General features: G+C 50.7%; 8 protein-coding genes across 8 annotated transcripts; 4 read left to right on the top strand and 4 right to left on the bottom strand.

Annotated features, from left to right (window-relative positions):
* Nucleotides 1-70: 70 nt before the first annotated feature.
* On the bottom strand, nt 71-1,013 carry PG994_004256 (uncharacterized protein; the record flags this gene model as incomplete). The annotated part of the gene is made up of 3 exons (XM_066855665.1): nt 71-130; nt 548-736; nt 795-1,013. 3 exons carry the CDS (start codon nt 1,011-1,013, stop codon nt 71-73), a joined length of 468 nt encoding a protein of 155 aa, XP_066717832.1.
* Nucleotides 1,014-5,028: 4,015 nt separating this feature from the next.
* On the top strand, nt 5,029-6,151 carry PG994_004255 (uncharacterized protein; the record flags this gene model as incomplete). Its single annotated transcript, XM_066855664.1, has 3 exons — nt 5,029-5,703; nt 5,760-5,869; nt 5,926-6,151. 3 exons carry the CDS (start codon nt 5,029-5,031, stop codon nt 6,149-6,151), a joined length of 1,011 nt encoding a protein of 336 aa, XP_066717831.1.
* A 551-nt stretch (nt 6,152-6,702) lies between these two features.
* Nucleotides 6,703-7,149, top strand: PG994_004254 (uncharacterized protein; the record flags this gene model as incomplete). Its single annotated transcript, XM_066855663.1, has 1 exon — nt 6,703-7,149. One exon carries the CDS (start codon nt 6,703-6,705, stop codon nt 7,147-7,149), a length of 447 nt encoding a protein of 148 aa, XP_066717830.1.
* A 1,722-nt stretch (nt 7,150-8,871) lies between these two features.
* PG994_004253 (uncharacterized protein) lies at nt 8,872-9,419 on the bottom strand (the record flags this gene model as incomplete). Its single annotated transcript, XM_066855662.1, has 2 exons — nt 8,872-8,932; nt 9,001-9,419. 2 exons carry the CDS (start codon nt 9,417-9,419, stop codon nt 8,872-8,874), a joined length of 480 nt encoding a protein of 159 aa, XP_066717829.1.
* A 1,506-nt stretch (nt 9,420-10,925) lies between these two features.
* PG994_004252 (uncharacterized protein) lies at nt 10,926-11,198 on the bottom strand (the record flags this gene model as incomplete). The annotated part of the gene is made up of 1 exon (XM_066855661.1): nt 10,926-11,198. One exon carries the CDS (start codon nt 11,196-11,198, stop codon nt 10,926-10,928), a length of 273 nt encoding a protein of 90 aa, XP_066717828.1.
* A 2,021-nt stretch (nt 11,199-13,219) lies between these two features.
* PG994_004251 (uncharacterized protein) lies at nt 13,220-14,591 on the top strand (the record flags this gene model as incomplete). Its single annotated transcript, XM_066855660.1, has 3 exons — nt 13,220-13,510; nt 13,555-14,192; nt 14,285-14,591. The coding sequence occupies 3 exons, from the start codon at nt 13,220-13,222 to the stop codon at nt 14,589-14,591; spliced, it is 1,236 nt and encodes a 411-aa protein (XP_066717827.1).
* Nucleotides 14,592-16,673: 2,082 nt separating this feature from the next.
* PG994_004250 (uncharacterized protein) lies at nt 16,674-17,105 on the bottom strand (the record flags this gene model as incomplete). Its single annotated transcript, XM_066855659.1, has 1 exon — nt 16,674-17,105. The coding sequence occupies one exon, from the start codon at nt 17,103-17,105 to the stop codon at nt 16,674-16,676; it is 432 nt and encodes a 143-aa protein (XP_066717826.1).
* A 4,746-nt stretch (nt 17,106-21,851) lies between these two features.
* On the top strand, nt 21,852-22,812 carry PG994_004249 (DDE superfamily endonuclease domain-containing protein; the record flags this gene model as incomplete). Its single annotated transcript, XM_066855658.1, has 3 exons — nt 21,852-22,368; nt 22,422-22,762; nt 22,798-22,812. The coding sequence occupies 3 exons, from the start codon at nt 21,852-21,854 to the stop codon at nt 22,810-22,812; spliced, it is 873 nt and encodes a 290-aa protein (XP_066717825.1).
* Between the last annotated feature and the right edge of the window lie 872 nt (nt 22,813-23,684).

Genomic DNA, 23,684 nt, shown 5'->3' with positions numbered 1-23,684 from the left:
GTTCGTCGAGACGAAATCGAAAACAATAGTAGTAAGATGTCCAGTCAATTTCTTTTACTTCGAAGGCGGTTTAATTCGATAATCCGTAGAGATAACTGTTAATAATCTCGAAATAGACAGTGGAGCCGATCTCGTAACCGACGATATTGGATAGATGGATTTTTCTCCTTAACAGATGGCGCTCGGCAAGGTCGAAGAATCGAAGCAGCCATTTCTGAAAACCATCAGGTCCGTATTCCGAATGAGTACCATAGTAGAGATAAGACCCGCTGTTTCGGACGAATAATCGCATTGTAGATTTAAGGAGAATTAACCCGACTAGCTCCTGTTTTTCTGTGTCGAGAATTAAAAGCTAATCCTCTGGATCGGGAAAGGCGAACGAGAATAGGCAGCTAGTAATTCCTTCGGCGTTGTGGATAACACGAAATGTGTAATCCAGGCAATTTTGGGACCGCGGGATGGCTTCGGCTATAAGTCTAGGAATGTCGACTACAATTTCTTATCCGGATAGATTATATAGATCCAAAATCCGGAGCCAGCTTTGTACCTTGTCCTCGTATACGTAACACAGCTTGCCACTGGAATACAAGAACGAGTCGGCGACTCCGACTATAGCCACGATATAAGGGCGGGCTTCTGATACCGCCCTTCGTCTTTTAACCAATCGTCTCAGCGCTCTCGCGTAATGACCATCACGCTCCGCCTGCTGCGCCTCCAGAGAACACGGCGCTTTTGTCTAAATAATATCAGTAAGCAGCACCCCCGACGGTTCGGGTTGTTAAGGACGGACTTACACGAATGATTGGTTTGCAAAAGTTGTCTTCAGTAACCAGATATTGGAAATGCCGAGAGCATAGGGACAAGTCGAAAACCTCTTCAATGCCGAGGCGCATGGCGATGTTTGCCATCATCTCGTAAGGCAATTTCGTTAATCCAGAGGACGATGGCCAGACCACCATAGTATCACTTCTCGAAGGTGATGCGCCCGCACTCGAAGTGGCAAGCCGCTTCATCGTGCTGAAAGAGTCCAATCCCACACGCCGAAGCCAATACCAACTGAGCTAGGCTTTTGTCGTAATACAGCTAAGACGAGCCGAATTCGATCAGTTAATAGCCAAGTCGTTGGGGTGATCGTGAGCCGCCAGGCGCGAATTGGACCGAGGCGTAATCCACGCCTGCCTCCTAGGAAGTCGCGAGATGTCGCTAACCAAACTCGACTGTGCAACTGCTGTTTGCGCTCGAAGGTAATGTTTCGAATTGCCAGGTGGATGGAGGCGGACGAGAGCACAGGAACAAGAAAGGTGGCCGGCCTAAACTCCCCAGCAGTTACAGCTTTATCGTGACGTCGACCGTTTTAGTAGAGCCGGCCATACTATTCTCTGGGGTTCTCCGCGAACTAATAACAGCCGGTATAGGAGCTGTAGGTCGGGTATACTATACCCCATAGGGATTGCGATTAGCGTCAGAACTTAGGCAGGGATAGGCCTCGGGGACTCTACTGTTAGCGGCTAGGCGAAAGTAGCTAATCTATTTACATCGCTAGCTCCTACACTTCATATTATTCACCGGGCCAGGACCGCGCGGAGCTTTTTTAAACACTCCCTTTAATTACGCGCGAAAAGTAAATAAAGCCGAGTTTAGCTTAAATAATACCCGGGCGTTATTCTCGCTAAGCTTATTAAAAACGACACGGTCGCCGCGAGGTAAGAAAATATATTACGAGTATACTCGGACGAAAAACGATTAAGGCTAGGCTGGCTCCGGGGATGTGTACGGGGCTGCTCGACGCAAGGTAATACAATCCATGCAGCTAACAGTCTGGGCCGAGGCCCTTCGCGAGTACTACCCACCGCTCTCGGGCGATTATTACGCAGTGCTATTACTATAACTTACCTCTAGAACTAATCGCTTCCAGGCAGCTTTAGCGACGAGGCCTTGACACTCAGGAACCGGGCTATGCTAGGATAGAGCCACGGTGACTAGGGGAAGGGGTTATCGCTACTCAAGCAATGATAATGAATACCTGATGCGACTGCTAAGAAATTCCTATATCCGTTCTGCTAACGAGGTATCTACGCTTAATCATCCAGTTCTGACTGACTTCCGGCGCAAGTCGTACATCATTACTTATTAGAGGGGAGTTAGTAAGCGCCCAGGGTTATCGTTTATTCACTTGCGGTCTCCTAAATCTATACTATTAAGGTCACCATTATTGCGTATCTCCTAATCATGCTTATTCTATTCGTCTTACCCGTAAGTCAACAGGGCCTTCTCAACCTAACTTTTTAGCTGGAATTATCTCCTTCATTCTCTAGACCGTGTTATCCTTACTATTCACGTTGTCTTAGCCTCGTTTCTATTTCCCTGTATCATTCTTCGGCAGGCATGAGCCCCCACCATGCGATACCTAGTAGACCAAAAACAGTAAAGACCTAAAAGATAACTTCAAGAGTCAAACATAATGCAACCTAAATCTTGCGCATATCGTCTTTAATCTCCGCAAAAGCCGACCAGTATAGACCGAGAAGCACAAAAAGCGTAAATAAGCCATATAAGCGACGCCAACCTGATAGCAGATTGTGAATTAGAGCCAAGCCAAAGGGTAATATCCCATTACCAATTAAAATCTTACTTTTAGGTTTCATAGATACCTTTTGTTCATAGTAAGATATTATTTGCTCGAGATAGGTTAAAAGGACATACTATAATAATATATTTATAACGGGATAGTGGTGGTTTAGGGAATGTAGGAACGTGTATAGTTTAGATATGATAAAATATATAAGAGAAGAACTATGAACGACAAGAGAGGAGCTTTATTTATTCAATTCCACGACAGTGGACCTACGCGCCCGGCAACACGCCCGGCAACAGCAGTAGCCGTTATCGGCTGGTTAGTACCGTTACCACCGTGTGCATTGGTCTGCATGTTCCTACACCCCGCGGTCGATTACCAAGGGTAGAGTTGGGCTAATAAACCCATTCAACAGTGCCTGTTACGCGCCGCTTAGGGATAGCAATACCGTCTGATGCTGCCGCGCAGGCTAACTTGAGCTAGCACTGTGTAGTTCCTGTGTCTGCGGGCGGGAACCAGCGCGAATTCGAATATCCGCGTCTCTTGGCTAACAAAGCTGAACATTGTCTACCAACCTCGGATATTCCCCTTTCAGCGGTTCCTGCAACGCTGTTATATGAGCCCCTGGCAGGGGTCAGGCGAAGCTTTGCCGGCAGACTATTGGGCCGGTACATCCCCAGCCGCGTTTCTGGACACGGGCTTTGGTGACGGAGAAACATAAAGAAACAACCAGGCTGGCTCCAATAATGCGCACAGGGCTTCTCGATACAGCACAGCTCAATCCATATAGCCAACAGCCAGGACATGACAACAAACTCTACTACTGGCGCGGAGAGAAAAGCAAACAACTTAGGCTTTGGTACTCCCAGCGCGCACGCGCACATCTGCGCCCAGGGGTTACGATTAGCGTCATAACGGGAGCAGGGATTAGTTGTAGAGCACTTTACGCGTAATAAGTAGAAAGAGTAGCTAATCAGCTTACATCGTTTGCTCCTAAACTCCACATTATACGCGGGGTTTTATGAGCAGTCTCTAGCAGAGCGCGAAATAAATGAGCCGAGTTTGGTGTCACCGTCGCTGGAGCGTCCTCTCGTTCGGCTTGTAGACGAAGGGCCGCGAGGGCTGGGCATGCCTCACGAGTGCACTGGGACGAAAGACAGCCCGTGCCAGGCTCGCGCCAGGCTGGTGCCAGGGATATGTATAAGGCTGCTCAATGCAGGACAACCGAACCCATGCAGGCAACGGTCATGGCAGGGGCCCTTCGCGAACACTGCCCACCACTCTCGGGCAACTGTCACGCAGTGCTATCACCATAATTTGCCTCCAGAACTAATCGCTTCTAAACCGGCTGAGAAAGGTGGCCACCCAGGCTTCGTGCCGTCGATTACCATGATCAGCTTCAACTAGTACCGTCTATGCCTGCTATTCGCAGTCGGGAGACAAGCACCGCCGGCGGATATGAAGTAGTACTGTGCAGTCCCTGTGTCTGCGTCGCCAACAAGGCTGGAAATCCTCCACTAACCCCGGAGCCTCCTTTCCGGGGTCCCCGTGCGTTCCCTGCAGGGCGTGGATGGTTGGTGTTGCTGCCTTCCTGAACCCTGGTCTGTATGGTCACACGGCCGTGCACCGCCAGGTAGCCCTCAGCCAGGACGTGACAACAACAACCCCTGCTACTGGCGGTGAGATAACAGTAAACAACCTAGCTCTCGATACTCCCAGCGCGCCTGTGAGGAGGGCGGCGAACCACAAGACAATAAGGTTTCGCCAGATGCGCTACAGAATTTACGCCTCCGTTTGGCGATTTGGCGAGTCTCCTGATATCTCATTAAGCTTCTTTAGTGGGTACTCAATGAGGCCCTTTCCGAGCGTCGATAGTGGTGGCGTTCCTACACCCCTTACATGACCGTTGGAGGCTGCCAATACATATTGCCGGTCGTGTAGCACTGCCATAGCCAGCACACCTTGTAAAGTGCAACATGGCCACTACAGGTATCAGCATACACAAGACGCGACTGGGACGATTCGGCACAATGACCAGACTGACAGGCTTGTCTGCGGGTAGGGCAGGGCCCTCTGTATATCATGCAAAGTGTTAAATCCGATGCTCGTTAAGATCATTACCCCCTACTGTCGGGCGGTTGTTCCTTATTGTCCGGGCGTAGGTGATCTACACCTTCAACCAATCGCTTGCGGAAATTCACAACGAGGTCACCGGTGCTAGGGCCCGCGCTTCGATGCCATTCTCATTGGCCTGGGGCCGTGATAGCAATAGTTCCTGACAGTCAAAATGCACACCGAAGGAAGCACACCGCGAAATCCACGATGAACTACATAATGGCATACGAGCCTTTCCACCAAGGCTCGTAGGCTAAAATCAGGGGAGTCAACTCACGTACTTTCCTGAATGGCCTGGCTAACTTCAAGCAACTTACTTCACATATATTGATTCGAGTATGGAGTCTGGACCGCCCGAGGCCAAACGACCTCGTCTCACAGCTGTCGGTCTGTCGCACTGGCAGCATCTTCCTCAACCCCAACCAACCAATCCTCCTCCACCGCACTCAGCTGGCCCTTATCATCCCCAATTACCTCCACCGCAGTACCAGCCGCCTCCTCCTCACCATTATCCATTCTCTCGTCCCGGCGAGCTGCTACACAACCCGGTGCAAGCCCAGCTTGACGAGCGCCGTCATCATGAGCCAGATCGATTTGCGCCACCTCCAATACAGGAACACCATCGACATCCTCCCTCGCCAGCGCATATCCCGCCACCGTATCACCAGTACTCCAGAGAGCCTCTTGTGAAACCTGACCCTGCCCAAGAAGACATGACCCTGCCCCAGCTGCGCCGACCGAACTCGACTGGCAATGCGCCAGATGGTCTACCACCCACACCTCACCAGATGCCTCACCCAAACCATCAACAAGACGACCACCGAAGGCCCCCGAGTTTCGACAACGGCCCACAATATCCTCAGTCGCCTGCCCCTCCAACACCGGTCCAGCTTCCTGGCCACTATGAGCCTCAGAACCACGGCTATGGACATCATGCGCCGAGTACAGAGGTGCCATATCCAGCCCCAGTTACCATTGCGACAGCTAAGAGAAAGGCGCAACGTGCTTCACAGGTAAGCATCCAAGCTATTATCATACCTATACATCCCACTAACAACTCATGCTGTAGGCTTGTGATAGCTGCCGGCAACTGAAAGCTAAATGCGACGAGCTGAAGCCATGCAGGAATTGCAAGGAAAAAGGTATCCAATGCAATTACCGAGAGCCTCCTGCAACGCAGTAAGTTTCTAGTACCTAGCCGGCCAATGTTGTTACTGTTGTTGACATGATAACAGGCCCGATAAAGTGAGCGCAGATATCTTGGAGATAACGCGAATCCTCAAGGCGCAGATGACTTCGATTGATGAACACATGTCGAGGATGCATATCATCTTGAAAGGGATGGAGACTAAGATTGACAGGGCGTTAACAAGTGGAGGTTCACTCGAGAACGCAACTCGAGAACGCAAGATAGAATCGCTCGAGGATAATGATGACTCGGCGCAATCACTTGAAGACTAGAGGGAGTCGAGGACGAAAAGTCCGAAGAGAAAACAAACGGAGTGCAAGGAATAATCAAATCCCCGAATATGTCTCAACGCGACCAGTTCCATAGCACAGAACGGCGGAGCATCCAACGCCACCATATCAATGTCAAGTAGGAAACGGAAGCACCCTTAAGGGAACATTTAGGAGCCTTTAAGCGGTAGATCAGGCTGCGAGGTACGAAGGAGGTGCAAGTGTCGGAAGTTGCGTGGATGGTGCGAGAATCGATACCCATGAAACCTAGCTCCCAAAACTATAACCTCGTGCCGTACAGCGAGAGTGCCGGTATCAAATCTTTCGGAGTAGCCGTCTTCCATGTGCCCATAGTGGTTTTGTTAGCATTCGCAGCCGATCAAGGTCTGCCGAAACTGCAGAGACGATTTGATGGTACCGGGAAAGATCGGGTTTCCGCACGAACCTCTTAGTGCAGCCTTCCAACTGGTAGGGGAAACGGATACTCTCGCATCTCATCGTGAGTCTCGAGGTGCGCCTTGAATTTATAGTGGAGGAGTCTACGATTAGCCATCATGAGCAGTCAATCAGTAACGGTACCCGCCGCCGTCGTCGTCGTCATCGGGCAAGGTAACGTTCGATTGGATCTGGAACCTAAGGTCCAGCGGCGAGCCTTTACCTCGGCCTTCATCGAACGTGTCCAGGCCGTCAAGTCGGAGATTGATCGTCTGTTGGGTCTCGAGAAAAGGTTTGCCGTGGTCTTTTGCAGGGGCAGTTTCATAAACGACGAGGTCCGCAAAGAGATCAAGGACTACATGGAAATGCACGTTAAGTCTGAGGCCGCGTGCAAGACGTGCAAAGTTACATACGACTTCCTTAGCGAGTATAACGAGACATGGTCGTCAAGGGACATAGCAAACTGTTCAGTCGCAGTTACACTCCCATCTAGACCAACTATCCGTCCCACAGCAACCCTGGACTCCTTACTAGGAGGATCGTGTTTCGAGATTGTGGATAATTAATGGTGATGGTTTTTGTCAACCACTCTTCCGCCTGCTTCTTTTGCGCCAGACTGCTTGCCTTGACTGGTTTCATACTTATCAACCTTCTATTACCTAAGTCGATAGACGTACTATCGACGGCTTTGGGATGGGTCGAAGCCATGTGCTTACGATATACAGAAGTAGGGTTTCGGAGAACGAGAACAAAGTGATCGTGATTGAAAAGGGCCTTGCTCAACATGGAAGGAATCCTTTAGGCGACGGTCTGATATTGAGCTGCGTCAGTTGAAATAACCAATCAAGGACGATTGTTGCAACATCTTGCATACGCCATCTCGGCCAAAGAACGAAATCCCAAAACACAAGGGGTTAGCCGAACCCAACTACCATGCGGCCCCCGGAACGATCTCAGTACCTAGCCGAAAAGGGGTTTTGGAAGTTCGGTCTGGTCGATTGATAGGCCGCTGCAGCGCACAACATCATATGCGGCTGCATAGTTCTCAACACGTAACCCGTCGTCAGAACCAGCCATGCCAACGCCTTTGCCGTTTAAGAAAATTGGAAATAACAACGTCCTAAAAACTCCATAGTTCGGCCAATTAGTTCCTGACTCCAAGGGTTCAAGGATATGTTACGGCTCTCGTTGGTGTGTGGCACTGGTTTTGGGGCAGTACGGATGCAAGTTTAGAACTTGCGTTTAGAACTGGAGTCGCTGAGATTTACTTCATTCGTTCTATAACTAATTATAACGCATTATAGGTACCTCAAGCAATCAAGAGAATAACTAGTAATATTAAGCAAAACCTATCTTAAGCCCAAGGAGTCTACAAGACTTAGCATGTACAAGCTGCTACCGACTGTGGGGCGGTAGATACAGAAACGCTTAGGCTGGCTCCTTACGACACGACTTCTTCTTCGGCGATGGCCGCCCTACCATCGACTCTGCTCCTCCCTATGAGTTTTCTCCGGTCCTCCGCCGCGACTGTACAGCGGATCACGACCAATCGAGTGGAAGAGATCATGTATGCCGGCAAGTGCGCGCCCATGTGCTAGCGGCGGTACGTTTCCCCAAGCTGAGACTGGTTTATAACCAATGCGTAATCGCTAGGGCTTCGGACAGGATCCCATTTTGAAGGGCGGATCTGGCTGCCGGCGTGGTTGAGGCGCTGCTCCTAGAGGAGCGAAGCAGTTCATTTCTTTTTTCTCTTCGTCTATCTCTTTTGGTGAGTTTCAGATCTAGCCACTTACCCTTTACTCCTTTTTCATTGGGGGCCTCCGGCGCTTGGTGTTGCTCCTCTCCTCCTCGTACTGCTGAACAGCCTCTTCGTAGTAGTCCGTCCGGGTCATGGGGCGATTAGGCTCTGTGTGCAGCCTCAAGTGCTGCCGCCAGTTGTCCCGTCGGTTGAACTTCTTGGTGCAAAAATTGCACTTCACCTCCACCCCCAAGCCGTGCTTCCTGTAATTATGGGATTAGTAAAAGGGTATTCTGGATAGGCGAGTAGCGTATTGCGTTGGCTACAATGAGATGCTTACGTGTTCCAATGACGCTGCAGGTGCTCGCGTCGCTTGAACGCCGTCTGCTTCTCACACCCAGGAAAGTCGCACATGTGCGTCGCCTTCGGGATCTTGGACACGGAAATTTGCGTCTCGCTGGTTTTCCTCATGGCCTCACCACGGCCGTGGCACTTCTGGAGCGGCGTGCTCCTCCGCTGCGCGTTGTCTTTGTTGACATTCCGCTTGACGTCACTCCACAAGACGGACGTTGATGCGTTCGACCTCAAAGACTCTATGTAGACGGAGGGCTCTGTTATGTTGTAGAAGTTGCAGACCAGGAGATGGGTATTCGTCATCTGTGACGGCCAAGGAGGATACTCATTGTAGTCCAGATTGGGTGCGTATGGGGGCGACGGCGCCATAGGAGCTGATCCTCCTGTGATAGAATCACGCAATAGGTATTGTTGTTGCAATACATGTGGGTCGGTGGCCTCGAAAGGCATGCCTGATGGCGGCACGGAGTTTCCCAAGACATGGTTAAAGCCGAAGTCGATTATCTGCTCTTGGAGATGAAGCTTTCCTATTGGTGTTGAGAGAGTGTTGTTTTCGGAGGACATTGAAGGGTCATATTCAGGCTTGAAGTCCACGGAACAGTATCCATTAAGGTCAGAGGCTGGAGGCTCTACCTCTTGCAAACTAGTAAATAGAGACAGTGATGCCTGCGGATCGGTAGACTCGAACGCGAGGTTTAATGTAAGTAGGGGTGAAACCTCGTCAGGAGAACTGGTACAATACATTTTCGGCACCAACGGAGCGACTGTGTTGGAGATCGAGGGTGGGAGGTTGTGGAAAGACTGAAGAAAGCAGACGGATCTGAGGCTTACTTTTATACAACGTATCTCCAGATGGGCTAAGCTACATGTGGGCAACGTCCCCTTCGCTGCCTATTAGGTACATTATCCGTTCCACTAATACGCTTTTACGGGCACCTTGTCCGAGCAATACCACAACACTTATCAGAAAGATCCACAAGTAGCTTGGAGGCGGATCCTTGCTTGTGCATAGTAACCACCAGCCATGGGACATGAGCACTCTAGTCCGTACCAAATAGCTCGTCACTAGAACACTGGGCAAGGTTGACGGGTCATGAGGGTGACGGGATAAAAACGATTCATGCTGCCATGTTTGCCGCCCAAAACTAACGACCTTAAATAGGCATCCATTTCCTCATGGCAACTAGGGTCCCATGGCATCACTTGAAGTGATAAGCAGAATATATGAGAAAAAGGGGTTCCAGCGCGTTCGGCCGATCAGTACCTCTTCCCTTCGACCATCCTCCCCCAGACTACGGATTCTAATGGAAGGTATCGTAAGTGCGTTTTATGTATGTTAGCGCGAAGATTTGCAGTGTGAAAGCAAGTTCTTTCAGCACACGTCCCAATTCCCGCAGTTTTCTACAGGAACTCCCCTAACCACTCCCTCGGGTTTGCGTGCTAGATGATTCGCAGCAGCAGCAGGGAAGCGAGTACAGAGTATAGCTGTGAATTCCAAGAAGCTTGGTTACAACGATACGGGAACTTCTTCGATTTCAACTAGTCTGTTGTGCCCATGTGGACTTGACGACAATGCTGCCTCTCCACAGACTATCGACATTAAATGGCACGGCCAGGATGCCTAGTATAAGCAGGCCTCGTGGATTACTGAAAATGGAAAGACGACATGATGTGAAAAATCTGGTAATCTCGGCTCTCGAAATCGAATAGGGGCTGATCCTTGGCTCATTGGACAACCAGTAAAAGCGTCGACGATCGTATAACGCGTGGGGATGCTTAGAATAGCGTATTCCGCCGCTTCGCGTTGCAGATTCCTAAGCTGATGGGCCAAGAATGAATCAATACAGCGGTGTTTAGGCGGAGTATGCAACGCTTGCGGGAACCATTTGATCGCTAGAATAAGACGTTACCACGCCTCGGCAAAGAAACGGAAAGGTACAATAAAATGACACACGAGCACATTGCGCTTAACGGCGACAAGATATAGGATAGAAACCTCGAAGAGGGGAGTTCTTTCACTTTGTTAACTTGTTTCTGAAGGAGCAGTGGTATACCTTTGGGCACCTGAGGAATAAGCACGAGGCATTGCATCTTTGCATATGCTGTTTAGCCAAAACATCATGCCAAGCTAACGATCTATTTTAGTAGACCAAAGAAGCCGAGAAGCATACAGCCGTCGCCTAAACCTTCTGCCATCGACCCGGCAAGACTCGCCGGAGCCAAGAGCATCGCCTTCGCTGACTGTCGCGCTCAGCTAAGGAGCTGGCCGCTGAGCTGGCCGTGCAGTGCCGGCAATGATGGCTGCTCGAGATAATACGAGTCCATCGTCCCCTGGGGCACACTGGCATCGTCGCTACCGAGCGTTCGGTTGGCCCACCACCCGTGCAAGCCAGAGCCGAAGAAGTGACCCAACCGACAGACGGAGCGTTCGGCCTCGCCCACGACGATTGTGACGGCGCTGCGGTAAAGGCCTAGGCGTACAGCACCTGGGTGGTGATGAGGCGCGCCTCTTTGTGTCGGCATGGCGTTACCGGTTCAGCGAGTCGGCGTTGACGTAAAGGAATTGGTCTTGTTAGACATGGCAGACGTGCTTCGCTACATTTGTTAGCCGAGCTCGTGGCTCTGGCGTCTTTTTCTTCTTCGCCTCACCTCTTTCTGTATCCGGTGATAACGGTGGTGGGGATGGGATCAGTCGTTCATTACGATGCTATGGGTCCTCCTCTTTTGGATAGTTGCCTTTTCTATCCTCCTTTTGTTTTCCTATGGGCGATTGGCAAAGGAACTATGTATCACTCCACCAAAGATAGTACACTTCCTACAGCAGCGCCCCGCTCAAAGGCAAAGCAATATGGGGGAAGGCAAGCCGAAAGAAATATTTATTATAGGAAAATGTTTGTTGTAGCCAGACCGCTAGTCCCAGTTTATGATGTTCCCTATCTGCCGGTCGATCGTACTCTCCCCTCTGTCGTCCCGAATATACTTCTTGATCCCACGTATGAGGTCAAGGCATAAAGTCTTAGAATCGAGTCTCTTCCCAGGGTCATCCCAATGAAGGTGACGAGCAGAAAGAGCCATTGTGGGCGCGGTAACTATATCAATCGGATAGATAAGAGGCGCTGCGTTTTCGTAAGACCGCTCGGTGGTACCTGATGTGCTCGGAAATGATTTATTCGGTGGATAGTAATTTTGATAAGATGTAACGGAGCGATCAGGGTCGATAGAAACAGCCATACATCGACAGCCCATTCCAGAGTTCATCGATCCGAGTGATACTAGCACCTTGGACCGTGCCAGTCAAAAGAATTGCCAAATACACTGGCCTTGGACTTTTCGAACAGGGAGCTACACCGTGGGGAGCATCCAAGCTAAGGAGGACTCCGAATAGATTGGAGGTTAACGAAATAGGTAGGCCACTTCAAAAATAAATCCATAGTGGATTGCGGGTAGCGGCTAGGGAAGCAGGAATGAGTGGGCGGAGGAAAATTGATGCGGAGAGGCGCCGACAAAACATCCAAAAATAAGAGGATGGGCAGAGGGGCTCGGGTGTTAGGGCAGGCAGAGGCCAGCAATGCTTCAGCTGGCGATGGGGGAGTTCGTTCAGGCTTGTCGACAGAGGCAAGACCACAGGCCCCGAGGCAAACTAGGTGGGCAAGCAAGGTCAGCCTTCTAATCCCAGGCTACTGGCATAGCAGTGACGGGTAGCGCGGCATATTTCCTATTGGCTGCCCCGAGCAAAGCCGCATGGGAAAGGTTGCCAGGAACAAAGTAGTCCCTTCCATGTAGAGTACTCTTCTCTTCTACATCCCTTTTCAAATTCAGTGAAAGGCCAGATGCTGTGGCATTGCGCCCAGGGATCATCAATCTTCACGCTCTAACCGCCACGTGAAAGCGCCTGATTTATCAGAAGCATACAACACGTCCGACTCAGATAGAGCTTACGACTTGCCAATATTTTCTTTAGAGAACATACTCTCGGTGATCCTGTCAGCTACCTTTGCCGTCCTCCTTCAAGATCAGGGCAGAGGGACGTTATCTTTACCCACCGGTACTATATTAGCAGGGCTTTAGTACTTTTCTCTGCTACTTTTCCTATCTCAGTCACACGTTCCGATTCTTGTGCAGCCCCCTTTTCGGATGCTTCAAAATGCCGGCTAGCAGCAGTCAAGAATGATGGATAGCGAGTGGCTCGAAAAAGAAGGGTCGAACGCTAATAGCCCGCCCATCCGAAATCCAACCACTTGCCTTCACCTCCGCCTGCAGTACATAGACGGCGGAAAGCGGCCGGATATTGCCTTTGAGGCAGGAAGTTGGCCCCTGGCATCGCCGATAGGGATGGCGGAGAAGAGAGGGGAGAAGAATGAGAAGAGAGGAAGCGAGCTGTAGCTCAATTTCGGCATCGAGCGACCTAGCGATAGACGAACAAACGAACAGTCCAGTAATGTCTCCGAAATCGCGCCCGATTTTACCACCCGCTGTCAATATCAAGGCCCCCGCTGATAGCGCTTGGTCCGCAGTGTAGGCCCCGGCCCCCAACGAGCCGCACGATGTTGAGAAACCGAGCGAAAGGGGAGCTTCTACCTCAAGAGACGTTCTCGTCACAAAACGCCGACCGCACCGCGAGTCTACGCCAGCAACAACAACCGCCTTATCCGCTGCCCCTTCGGAGTGCGACCGTATTGCAAGGGCCTAAACCGGTGCTGGCGCCTCCGATGTCTCCTTGCACTTCCAAAGCGACGCAAGACTTGTCCTCCTGCACTACGCGCTTCAACTATGGAGCCAAGTGTTACGGTATCCGAGCGATGCGAAGTATCCAGTCACGCAGTTACCTGCTCCCAGTATGCATAGTGACCTACCGCCTATCGATTCTCCCTAATTGGAGACCAATTGCTACGCTTCGTTACTTCTCATCAGATCCCAACTTGGAGAACAGCTCGGCGAGAATACTGGTATAACTGGAAAGGAGCATGCCATAGAGCATGACCCTCTGACTCCGTTCTTCCTTAATCTTCCGCTCGCTCCATGCCAGCAACGTGCAACTCGCATGCTTCGCCTCCGGTGTTGCCCAACTACGCACACTCCCTGCCAATGCTCAGTCTGTACGCGCTGCTACCAAGCAGCACTGGCAACAGGCAGCGTTATGGCTCCAAATCCAGTCGCAATAACGGTTAAAGGTCGAACATCTCGGACCAGCAGACCTCTCCCCTGCAAATTCCATCACAGACCGAATGAGCATCGACAATATGGCGATTTAACAGAACCCTTTGTCTGCAAGTTCGCCGGCTGCAACGCGGTCCCGTTCCAGACGCAGTACTCGCTCAACTCCCACGCCAACGTCCACTCCTCGGCGCAGCCCCACTACTGCGCCGTCAAGGGATGTCCCCGAAGCGAGGGCGGAAAGGGGTTCAAGCGGAAAAACGAGATGATACGGCATGGTTTGGTTCGTGAGTCGCCGGGGTATGTGTGTCCGTTCTGCCCTGATCGCGAACACAAATACCCCCGGCCGGACAATCTGCAGAGGTACGTCTTGACGGATGGATGGATAAGTGGCTCCTTGGAGTCTGTCGCATCGGGGGAGGAGGCAACGAATACTAACACGAAATCCTCTTTAGGCATGTCCTGGTACATCACGTCGATAAAGACAAAGATGACCCCCTCCTCCGCGATGTCCTTTCGCAAAGGCCAGACGGGCCAAACCGTGGCCGCAGACGGCGAGGCCGGGCGCACCGTGACTTCGCCACGCTCCACAAGGAGACATCAGCCTACACCGATCACAGTTTTACCACGTCGAGCCTCGTCGCACAGGCCTCGAATCCGCCCGCGCTTCATAGTACACGCCGCACGGTTTTAGGTTATGCTAAATACGTATACTGCGATACCGATTTACGAGGTCTTACCTTTGTAGCTTTTGTACTATAATTACCGGAATTAAGGTTCGAAACATGGAATGCCCGATGGGAACGAAAACGGCTTACCACTTTGAGCTGGGCCATAGAGTCTCACATGTTCACTATGTTTCTGGTCAGCAATTGTATTCACCACTTGCACGGGCATATCACATGGCTGAGTAACAAGGTCTTTTGTTTGGATCGCCATGGAAAATCCCCGCAGCACCCAGGGGCTGCGCAATGTCCTGACGTGTTTCCTTGAGATTCTTTACGGACAGTTCCAACCTTGGCGACCGCCTTGCGCGACGCCTTGGCTGCTGGCTACTATTGACCCAGGGCAAAGTAGGAGCTAAACTCCACGCAACATGACGAGCTGGTATTCAGAAAACAAACCGCTCTTATAAATAACTCTGCAGCTTAGAAAACTCACATATTCTGTTAACAAACATTATATACATTGGGTCCCAAACTCCTGGCCAGGGCTTTTAGGTAGGTAAATAGATGATTGACAAGACGATCTCTTCAGCCGCCTCATTCCTCGTCAGATCACCCAATGCCTTTGTAGCTACTTGATCCGACCTCCCTTGAACCTTTTGCCATCGTTCTCCCACAAAGATTGCATTGCTTGACGACTTCTCCGCTTCCCAATAACCACGTGCCAAGTTGTATCTGATGAGTAGGATACTATACCGCTGCCTGACGCTGACGACATGACCACCGAAAACGTCCTACGCCACTGTTTGCGCAGTTTCTGACCAGCCAGGCTATTGTCCAAACAGCCCGGCCATTCGCGTTTTCACGTCGAAAGGACAACTTGGGGTTGCCTTCATGGCTGCTCCGGCCGATAGGCTGCGAGCCTACTAGCTCTGGTTGCCGTGTTGCTGTGCTTCGGTAGCGGGCGAGCTCTGCAGCAGTGCACTGCATGATGAGGGTGTGGATCATCGGCACAAGCTGAAAGCAGCTCGACATGGCGTGATACCAGACGCCTCGGGACTTTTGGTAGCCCAAAATCCCGAACAGAGACGTGCGGTGTATCAACGTAATCATTCGTTCACTGGCGGATGATAGGCGGTTCTGTCATGAAATCATCGATCAGGCATGTCCTCATCTTTCTCCGCCTCGTCAATAGCTTTGTCGCCGGAAGAGGACAGGGCTAGTGTAGAAGCTTGCGATAGCGTATCTGCTTCCGAAACGGGCGCCATCTCGGTATCAAAGTCCATGTTGATATCGACCTCCTGCTCGAATCGAGAAGGAACTGAGAACTGGTGGAGCTTGTCGTCGTAGATTAGCCATTGCCCTTTCCCTTAACGCGCAATGTAAACAGCCAACCAAATGATTCGCTCTTTTCGCTCGTCTGTCATGGATGCGACTTCGAAGTATTTCTCATCATCGCCAATCTTGTCGTTTGAAAACCAGTCCGATGGGAAATACTTTTCAGCCCACAACAGGCCTCTTAGAGCAAAATCTTCTAGAAGAGGCCGGGGCAACTATTTGACGGGCCGCGGGAACTTGCTACTTTAGATCCTTTCATAATCCCGGCAAGATAGGAGAAGGTAGTTCAGAAGCATCGAGACCATCTTCCAGGGAATATCGCCTCCAGAAGTTCCATAGCCGAGGGATATAAAATTATAAACCGGTAGAATACTAAAGTTAAATGTAGGAAAGGTAAAATATTGGGATCAGCAAACCGAGGGAGAACTTTACTATATATCCCCTCGGCAAGATGGCGTGCTTTCTCCAGCACCTTCGCATTCTCATCGTTGTTCGGGTCGGGAATTGTCCTGGTATTATATTTTTCCTCGGTATCGTTTTTGTCATGTACCCGCCGCGGTCGAATAGTCTAGTAAATAAAGCTGTCTTTACCCTATGAAAGCAAGGCAAAGCAGTTCGAGATTATAATGAAGTACCTATATAGTTAGCGCGGAGGACAGTCTCGGGGGATTTAGATAACTAACCCGTATTCCATCCATCTTCGAGTCGTTCTACTGATGTGGTTATCGAGATTATTAATAAACTCGGCTACTACTGGTTCGTATTCGCTGCTAGTCTTGCCGGTGAATAGTAGGCCATGGGCCTTGACATAAGCGAAGTCGATAGGTAATAAACGAGATTGTTAGCTGGTAGAACCCAGCAATGGATCGAAAAGAGTCATGATGGATTCCAAAGCGTCAGAAAAAGGATCCGGGGCAGAAAGAGCTTTCGAGTAGAAGAAGAGTTGCTGGAGTACGTTCGGGCGTGCCAGAATAGCCAGGTGGTGATATAAACGTCCAGTTCCCGGGACGACATCCAAGGCTTTCGAGTACCAAGCTCTCGAAACAGCAGTCCAGACTTCTCGATCGCGGATTTCGTCGTCTTCGATCACCATTCTGTACCGGGCAATATCACCCAAGCATTCCATCCAAGTCGCTTCAAATACAGGCACTGTCTCATATAACAGTGCCATTATAGAGTAGGCGAGGTAGATGAACGTTAACATGTGCTCTAGGGAGGCGGGTAAGCGATGCCTTAGCAACTCTAGGAAGGCGTGAATCCCGTGCTTCCACATCTTGTCAGGCATGTAGTACTTTGCCCCAAGTCTTTTTAACGACGAGCTGGCAATCGGATGCTGAGAGGCTAAGAAGAAGTCGTGATGCTCATGAAGTAAGGTCCGATGCAGAGCTATGAGGGCCCCCCCATTGCTCATTATTCAGCTTAGCATCCTTTTGGGTGTTTTGCGCGCTGTCCACCTCGATACACTTCGATTCGACCATGACTAAGCCAGCGTAGATGCCCTTTACTTCAGCGACCAGTTGGAGGTGATCGATTGGACGGGTCTTGAGCTGTGGTACATAGCCAGCCTCGTTTGGATCATCAGAAACACCCAGCCGATCATCTCGAATGGGAGCATGTTTTTGGACAAACCCCCATTGGTCAGGCATTTTTGGTTCGGGCTTGGCGCAGTCCAAGGTGACAAAAGCACACTCGATTAAGAATTAAGGGCTAGTTTAGTCGACTGAGGACCGCCAAAAAACAGTGCTTGTCCAATTATGTCGAAAGCAGAGGAGTTGCAGATATATGTGCGGCTACAAGCTGCGATCAACTCTCCGTTGATCTTCAGGGCGAAGCAGTTCTAAAGCGTCAGTTAAACACCGCGACTGTGAAGCAAAATATGGCATAGGCGGCAGCTAAAACGCGGGTTTTGGGGTGATAAATGAGCGGGCCAGTGAGCAGTGGGTTTAAGTGGGGAGGGTTTTCCGTGCAAATACTCACCTAGCATACAAAATGAATACAACACGTCTAGTATCTTCGGCACTGGTAGCTTCATAAAGGAACGAAGTCTTTGGCCAGGATCAGTGGGAGAAGGAAGACTTTTGAGAAGGTGGGATGCGGCTCTTACGGTCGATGTGGTTCGCTTCTCCGAGGCGACTGGACTAAGTAGGCAACCACAAGGCAAGCAAGGGGCGCCAGAGTGGAGGTGGTCTGTAGGCCGCCAAGAGCATTCGCTGCCGTTTGTGCTACTTAGTGCAGATCCGCGGTCTCACTGCGATGACATTCTTCATGATGACCAGCAAGCCATACATGCACACTGACAAAACCGAGAGCAGATTGAGCGCAGCAGCTTGCGACAGCATTGGGTCCCGCCACGATCTGTGCTTTGCTGTTGGCCCTCTCTAGCCACAACGTGGCGGGGAATGCGCCCCAGAGACGTGCACTAGGCAAAACGGTCACATACCGTCTGGAAGTCCCGCCCCTCGATTCGGTCAGGCCCCACGGCGGAGCGAAGTACCCAACACAACATCGTGTTCGGTGTGCACGCGCAGATACCTGGACAGGGCTGACAGGCCCAAGCTCGGCCCATTCCAGAGATGGCGAGTGGCGGCGCGAGGGAGGCGCGTTGGGCCCGCATCCTTGACTCGATCCATCCCTCTAGCGCCCCGTGTCCCTGCGCCAGATGCATCTACTACGCAGTTGACCGACCGAGGCGATTACTTCGGCGAAACAGGCAACTACCCCTGCACGAGACCGCATGTATCTCAAGCCTAGATTCTCTGGGCGCGCATTCCCACGTCGCTGGCCTTCCGCGATTGCAGGCCACATTTCTCCTCCCCTCTGTGGCAAACGCATAGGCTAGCCTTGCCTTGATGCCTATCGTCAGGTACGAAGCACAGTGCACTATCGTGGTATATGATTTGGAAGTTGGATCGGACAGGATAAGTGGGTTGTATGCAGTACTAAGATAACCAAATCGATTGGGATTATCAGAAACACGCCCTGCCGCCGCCATGCCAAACCACCACGATTGTAGAAGCAAACGCCCCTCACAAAACTCCCAATTGAACAGCTTACCCAGTGGACAGCCCGTTCATACAAAGGCCTCACGGCACTTTGTTTTGCTTTAACAATAACATAGTTGTTCAATTCTTCCGATTCCCATAAAGCAACTTCCAGTCCAGCGTCCTCTATAAGCTCGGCTGGAGCCTGGCTCATACAATCCCTCTGCTTGCCGATGAGGTACTCATGCCCGGGCTCCAGGTCTTGCGCCACAAAAGCCTTTGCACGTGTATTTGCCTCGTATCTATCGTGCACACGTCTGGGCAATGGGTAGCCTCGAGGCCCTGCCCTTGGAGATCCTCAGGCAGAGGAACAAGGCAAAACCCTTTCCCCTGCACCTCGCGGTAGTACGCGTCATGTTGGCCCATTCAGCATAACAATGTATCCCTTGATTGCAAAAGGTCGTGCGATCGGCCGCAAGAGTCGGCAGCGTCCCTTGGACGTGCAGGCAAGTCCGCTGGGATTTCAAAGGCACAGCACCAGGCCGGGAAAGTCAACATCCTCCTTTCACATTGTTGGCCCGTGGCATAACGACTTGGCTGATGTCACCCCCCAAGATGTACATTGACGCTTGTTCACTTGTACCCGCATTCCATCCAATGAAGGAAAAAAGATGGAATCACGATCGTCAGCCCGGAGACCGTAAGGGGTAGGGGTACGTCTCGCTTGGAGCGAATCGGTGGGTGACGCCGCACCAGGCAGGGGTGGATTCCAGGGCGAGCGGCATCGCCAGTATCTTACGGGAACACGTTGAAAAAGCTAAGTGCGTTGGCGGGATTGGAAACCAAAAGCGCCCGGGGTGGATTTAGAGACGTTGGTCAACTCTACGGCGAATCGAATCTTCCCTCGTCAGGCTCAGGGGTTTTGACAGGTTCCCCGGGGAAGGTATGTTCAACTGCCCGCTCACTGCTGTACCAAAACCGTTTCGACAATAGTAGTCTCCAAGACGCATCGCCTTGCACTACTGTAACCTCGCTAAAACTTTCCGATACGCTATCGGTCCAGGAAACAGGTCACACTACATAGTAGCGTGTGTCTGGCGCCTGTAGAAAACCTGTATGGTTTTTTTTTAAATTAATACGTGACACTGTGTCCTGAGGCCGCTGAGGAAAGGGGAGACCCCCGGGTCTATTTCCACTGCCCCTGAAGGACGATGCCTAGAGCTGGTGTGAACTAAAGCCACGGTGGGTTTCGAGCAGCATCGCTTACGCAACAAGACGCAGCGCGGGAGGCTTTGCTCCTACCCTGACCATATTAGTGCTTAAAGTTTCGCGAACTGGTGGTATCATACGGTGTGGACTACACATAACCGGCCCTACGCAGTATAGCCCTTCCATGCTGCCGCTTCACGTTTGGCCGACCGCGCGTGGAAAGAGAAGGTACTCCAAATTGTCGATGGGCTATTATTAGATCATAACCTCCTTTGACTCCTGAACGGGTAACGTATGAGACCCTGGGCTGATATGGATCCGGGCAACTTGGATGACACCTTTCATTTCAAAAGAGGGGCGGGGTTTGGTCAATAGTACATCTCGAGATGCATGCATGGAGTGAATGACAAATCACATCAATTCGAGCTCGCGACCGAGCACGCCTATCGCGGCACTAGATCATAACCAGCACAAACAACATCCAATCATTGAAACGAAACGGACATATGCGTCTCGACCAATTCGGAAGGTCTGATTGCTCAATAACACAGTTATCTGGCAGGTAGAAATGTTTGCTTCCAGTTATGTCCAAATGGGATGGTTCTCTTCAGCTCCAACGCTCCAACCTGCATATAGCGGATCGCGAAGAGTTCCTACTGGCTGAACCATGGAAACCCTGGTCTCGGTCCAATTCAGAAGGGTACCGGTATAGGATCTGTGTGTTGGACTAGCACGAAAGATCCTATTCGGCATTGGCAGACCTAAACGAGATGAGATTGGCACGTCTTTGCTACGTGCACATGTGCTTCGTCAGTACCTTGGCTCTGCTGTGCTGGCGAGTCCTCGTAAGCGCTTTCCCCGGCCCCGCGGCCAGCACAAAATCAAACCATATATAGAGGTGTATATTGTATGATACTTATTAAAACAAGGATGTGCCCTCCACAAGCGCCCGGGATACGCTGCTATGCAGTGTGGTCTGTTTCTTAAACCAATAGCCTACCGGATAGTCTCAGTGAGGCTACGACCGTACCAGGTGTTACATTTTGGAGACTGTCATCCTGGGACGGGTGTTTGGTATGTACAGCAGTAAGCAAGCAAGGTAGTTAAATGAATCCTTCCTGGGAGATCCTGTCAAAACCCCTGAGCATGATCAGGCCAGAATCCGATTCGCCGGAAGGTTGACCAACCCTCTCTGAACGCATCGCGGTCGCTCATGATTTACAACCCTGCGAACCCACTTCGTTTTCGTAATCTGTGCCAGCAAGATACTGGCGCGGTCGCTCGCGCAGGGAATCCGACCCTGCTTGATGCGCCGCACCCACCGAGTCGCTCCATGCGAGGCCTACGATTGCGTCGGTGAACCCCCACCCCTTACGGCCCCGGGGCCGAACGTAATTCCCCTCGTCTTTTCTTCATGGGATGGTATACGGGTACGAATGTGCAGGCTCTCATACCTTGAAAGGTGCTATCCGCCCAGTTGCCTTAATGGGAAAGGGAATAAACATGATATTGCTCATGGTTATTACCATCCCCACCACACCTCCGGACACACCAGCACTCCGGACTAGTAAAATAACAACAACCCCTTTAACTTCTGTATAAGTGTATTAACCAACTAACCATGTAATTAAGGTGTTATTTACATAGTTTTAATCAGAATCTCTTGCTCTATAAGTGCCATGAAGTTTTTTGAGATGTAGCGTCTTGGCATCGGTGTTTCGGCTCTTAGAAGTCCGCGCCGATCGCAGAATTTTCTGTATTTTGAGATGTGTGCGCCCCCTGACTAGAGACTCTTGCTCCTTATACACGAGGTATCAGAACCAGCCAAAATGCCTTCCCCCAGCTATACCGAGGACCAGCTAGTCGATACTATATTCGACATTACAGACAACGGCCTCTCCCTATCGAAATCGGCCCAGAAGCATGGGATTCCCAAGCAGACCCTTTCTGACCGGATGAGGGGCAAGGGAAGCAAGGAGGAGTATAGTCGTGATCAGAGACTATCGGAGAATGAAGAGAAGAGACTAGTCGACTGGATTCTGCGCCAAGAGAGCCTCGGATATGCCCCCTCCCACTCTCAAATCCGGGCCTACGTAGTCTCGATTTTGAGCAGGAATGGGGAAGACCTGGAGGCGCACCCCTTGGGGGTTAATTGGGTGGCGAGGTTCGTGAATCGCACCGAGAGTATATCGAATAAGATGGGCCGGCGTCAGGAGGCAGTTCGGTTCAATAATTTCACCCCCAAGGCCGTCAAATGGTACTTCGATATCAGAGAGAAGGAATACGGCTGGATCAAGCCACAGAACACAGTCAATGTCGATAAGGGAGGCATCATGGCTGGGTTTGGTATGCCCCTGAATTCTCTGGCCAATTCTGAACCTATACTGACTCTCTCAAAGGACTGGATAGCTTGGTTGTTGGCTCTTCTGATATGAAACAGAAGGCCTTGCTGAAAGGGGCGCAAACCAGGGCCTGGACCTCCTTTATCGAGGCAGTAACAGCAGATGGTCGAGCACTCAAGCCAGGAATTATTTTCAAGGGCAAGGACCTCCAGAAGCAGTGGTTCGTTGAGCAGTTCCGGACTATAGCAGACTGGTATTATATTACCAGCCCCAATGGGTGGATAGATCACCACATTGCTATAGAGTGGCTCAACCAGGTATACCTGCCACAAACCAAGCCGGCCGACGAAGGAGAAGCTCGATTGATTATACTAGATGGTCATGGGAGTCACGCACAGGTGAGAGCTTATTTTTCCGATTTTCCTACGTCTAGATTCTGCGATCCTAAGTTGCTGACCCCTTTTCCAGGATGAGTGGATGGCGACCTGCTTCCTGAACAACGTATACTGTTGTTATCTGCCGGCACATACTAGCCATGGCCTCCAGCCCCTGGATAATGGGCCATTCAACGCCCTGAAGGCAGCGTATAGGCGAGAGCTCGAGAAGCTAGCTATATTAACCGATTCCGTACCAGTTAATAAGGTTAACTTTATTAGAGCTTATTCGGCGGCCAGGTCGGCTAGTCTGACCGAGAAGAATATAAAGTCGGGGTGGAGGGTAATTAGGAATTAGCTAATTTTATAAATTAAGGCCTTAAGCTACCTAGAAATATAGCCGGACCTAGTTAATATACCTGTTGGAACAGCAGGAACTGAGGTTTTTCCATACGACTCCAAAAGGGGTGCCACGTGCCTGCGCGCACGAACCCCTTTTTCTGTTTCATTAAGAGGGGCATACGATGCCCCTCACAGCTAGCATTGGAGATAGATAAGAAAAAAAAGAACAACAAGAATACAGCAGTATAACCCCCCCAATTAAAACCGGAACCCAACCCGTACGTACGTACACAAAGCCCATTCAACAATACCCCTAGTTAATAAGGAGGATGGCGTAACCCCTAACTCGCCTTGTATATTAAGAAACGGCCGTTAGATTAGAGATTTAATTATAGGAAAAAGCCCCTTAATTCGTTAATTATTCGGAAAAATAGCCTTTAATTACGAGAATTAATAGATTAAGTTAATAATTAAGGATATTATTATAATAAGACTAGAGGAAGAATTAGTTCGAGCTAAGCGCGGAAAGACTAGACAGGTTATATTAAACCTTAATAAGCGCTTTATAGACTTAGCAGAGGCGCTGGGGGCCCTTAAATAAGAG

This window comes from Apiospora phragmitis (assembly GCF_038363925.1).
Source record: "Apiospora phragmitis strain CBS 135458 chromosome Unknown utg000005l:1.0-4161743.0:1.0-4166827.0, whole genome shotgun sequence".
Taxonomy (NCBI): domain Eukaryota; kingdom Fungi; phylum Ascomycota; class Sordariomycetes; order Amphisphaeriales; family Apiosporaceae; genus Apiospora; species Apiospora phragmitis.
Note: the sequence above shows the minus strand (reverse complement) of the source record. Positions and strands in the feature narration are given on the sequence as shown.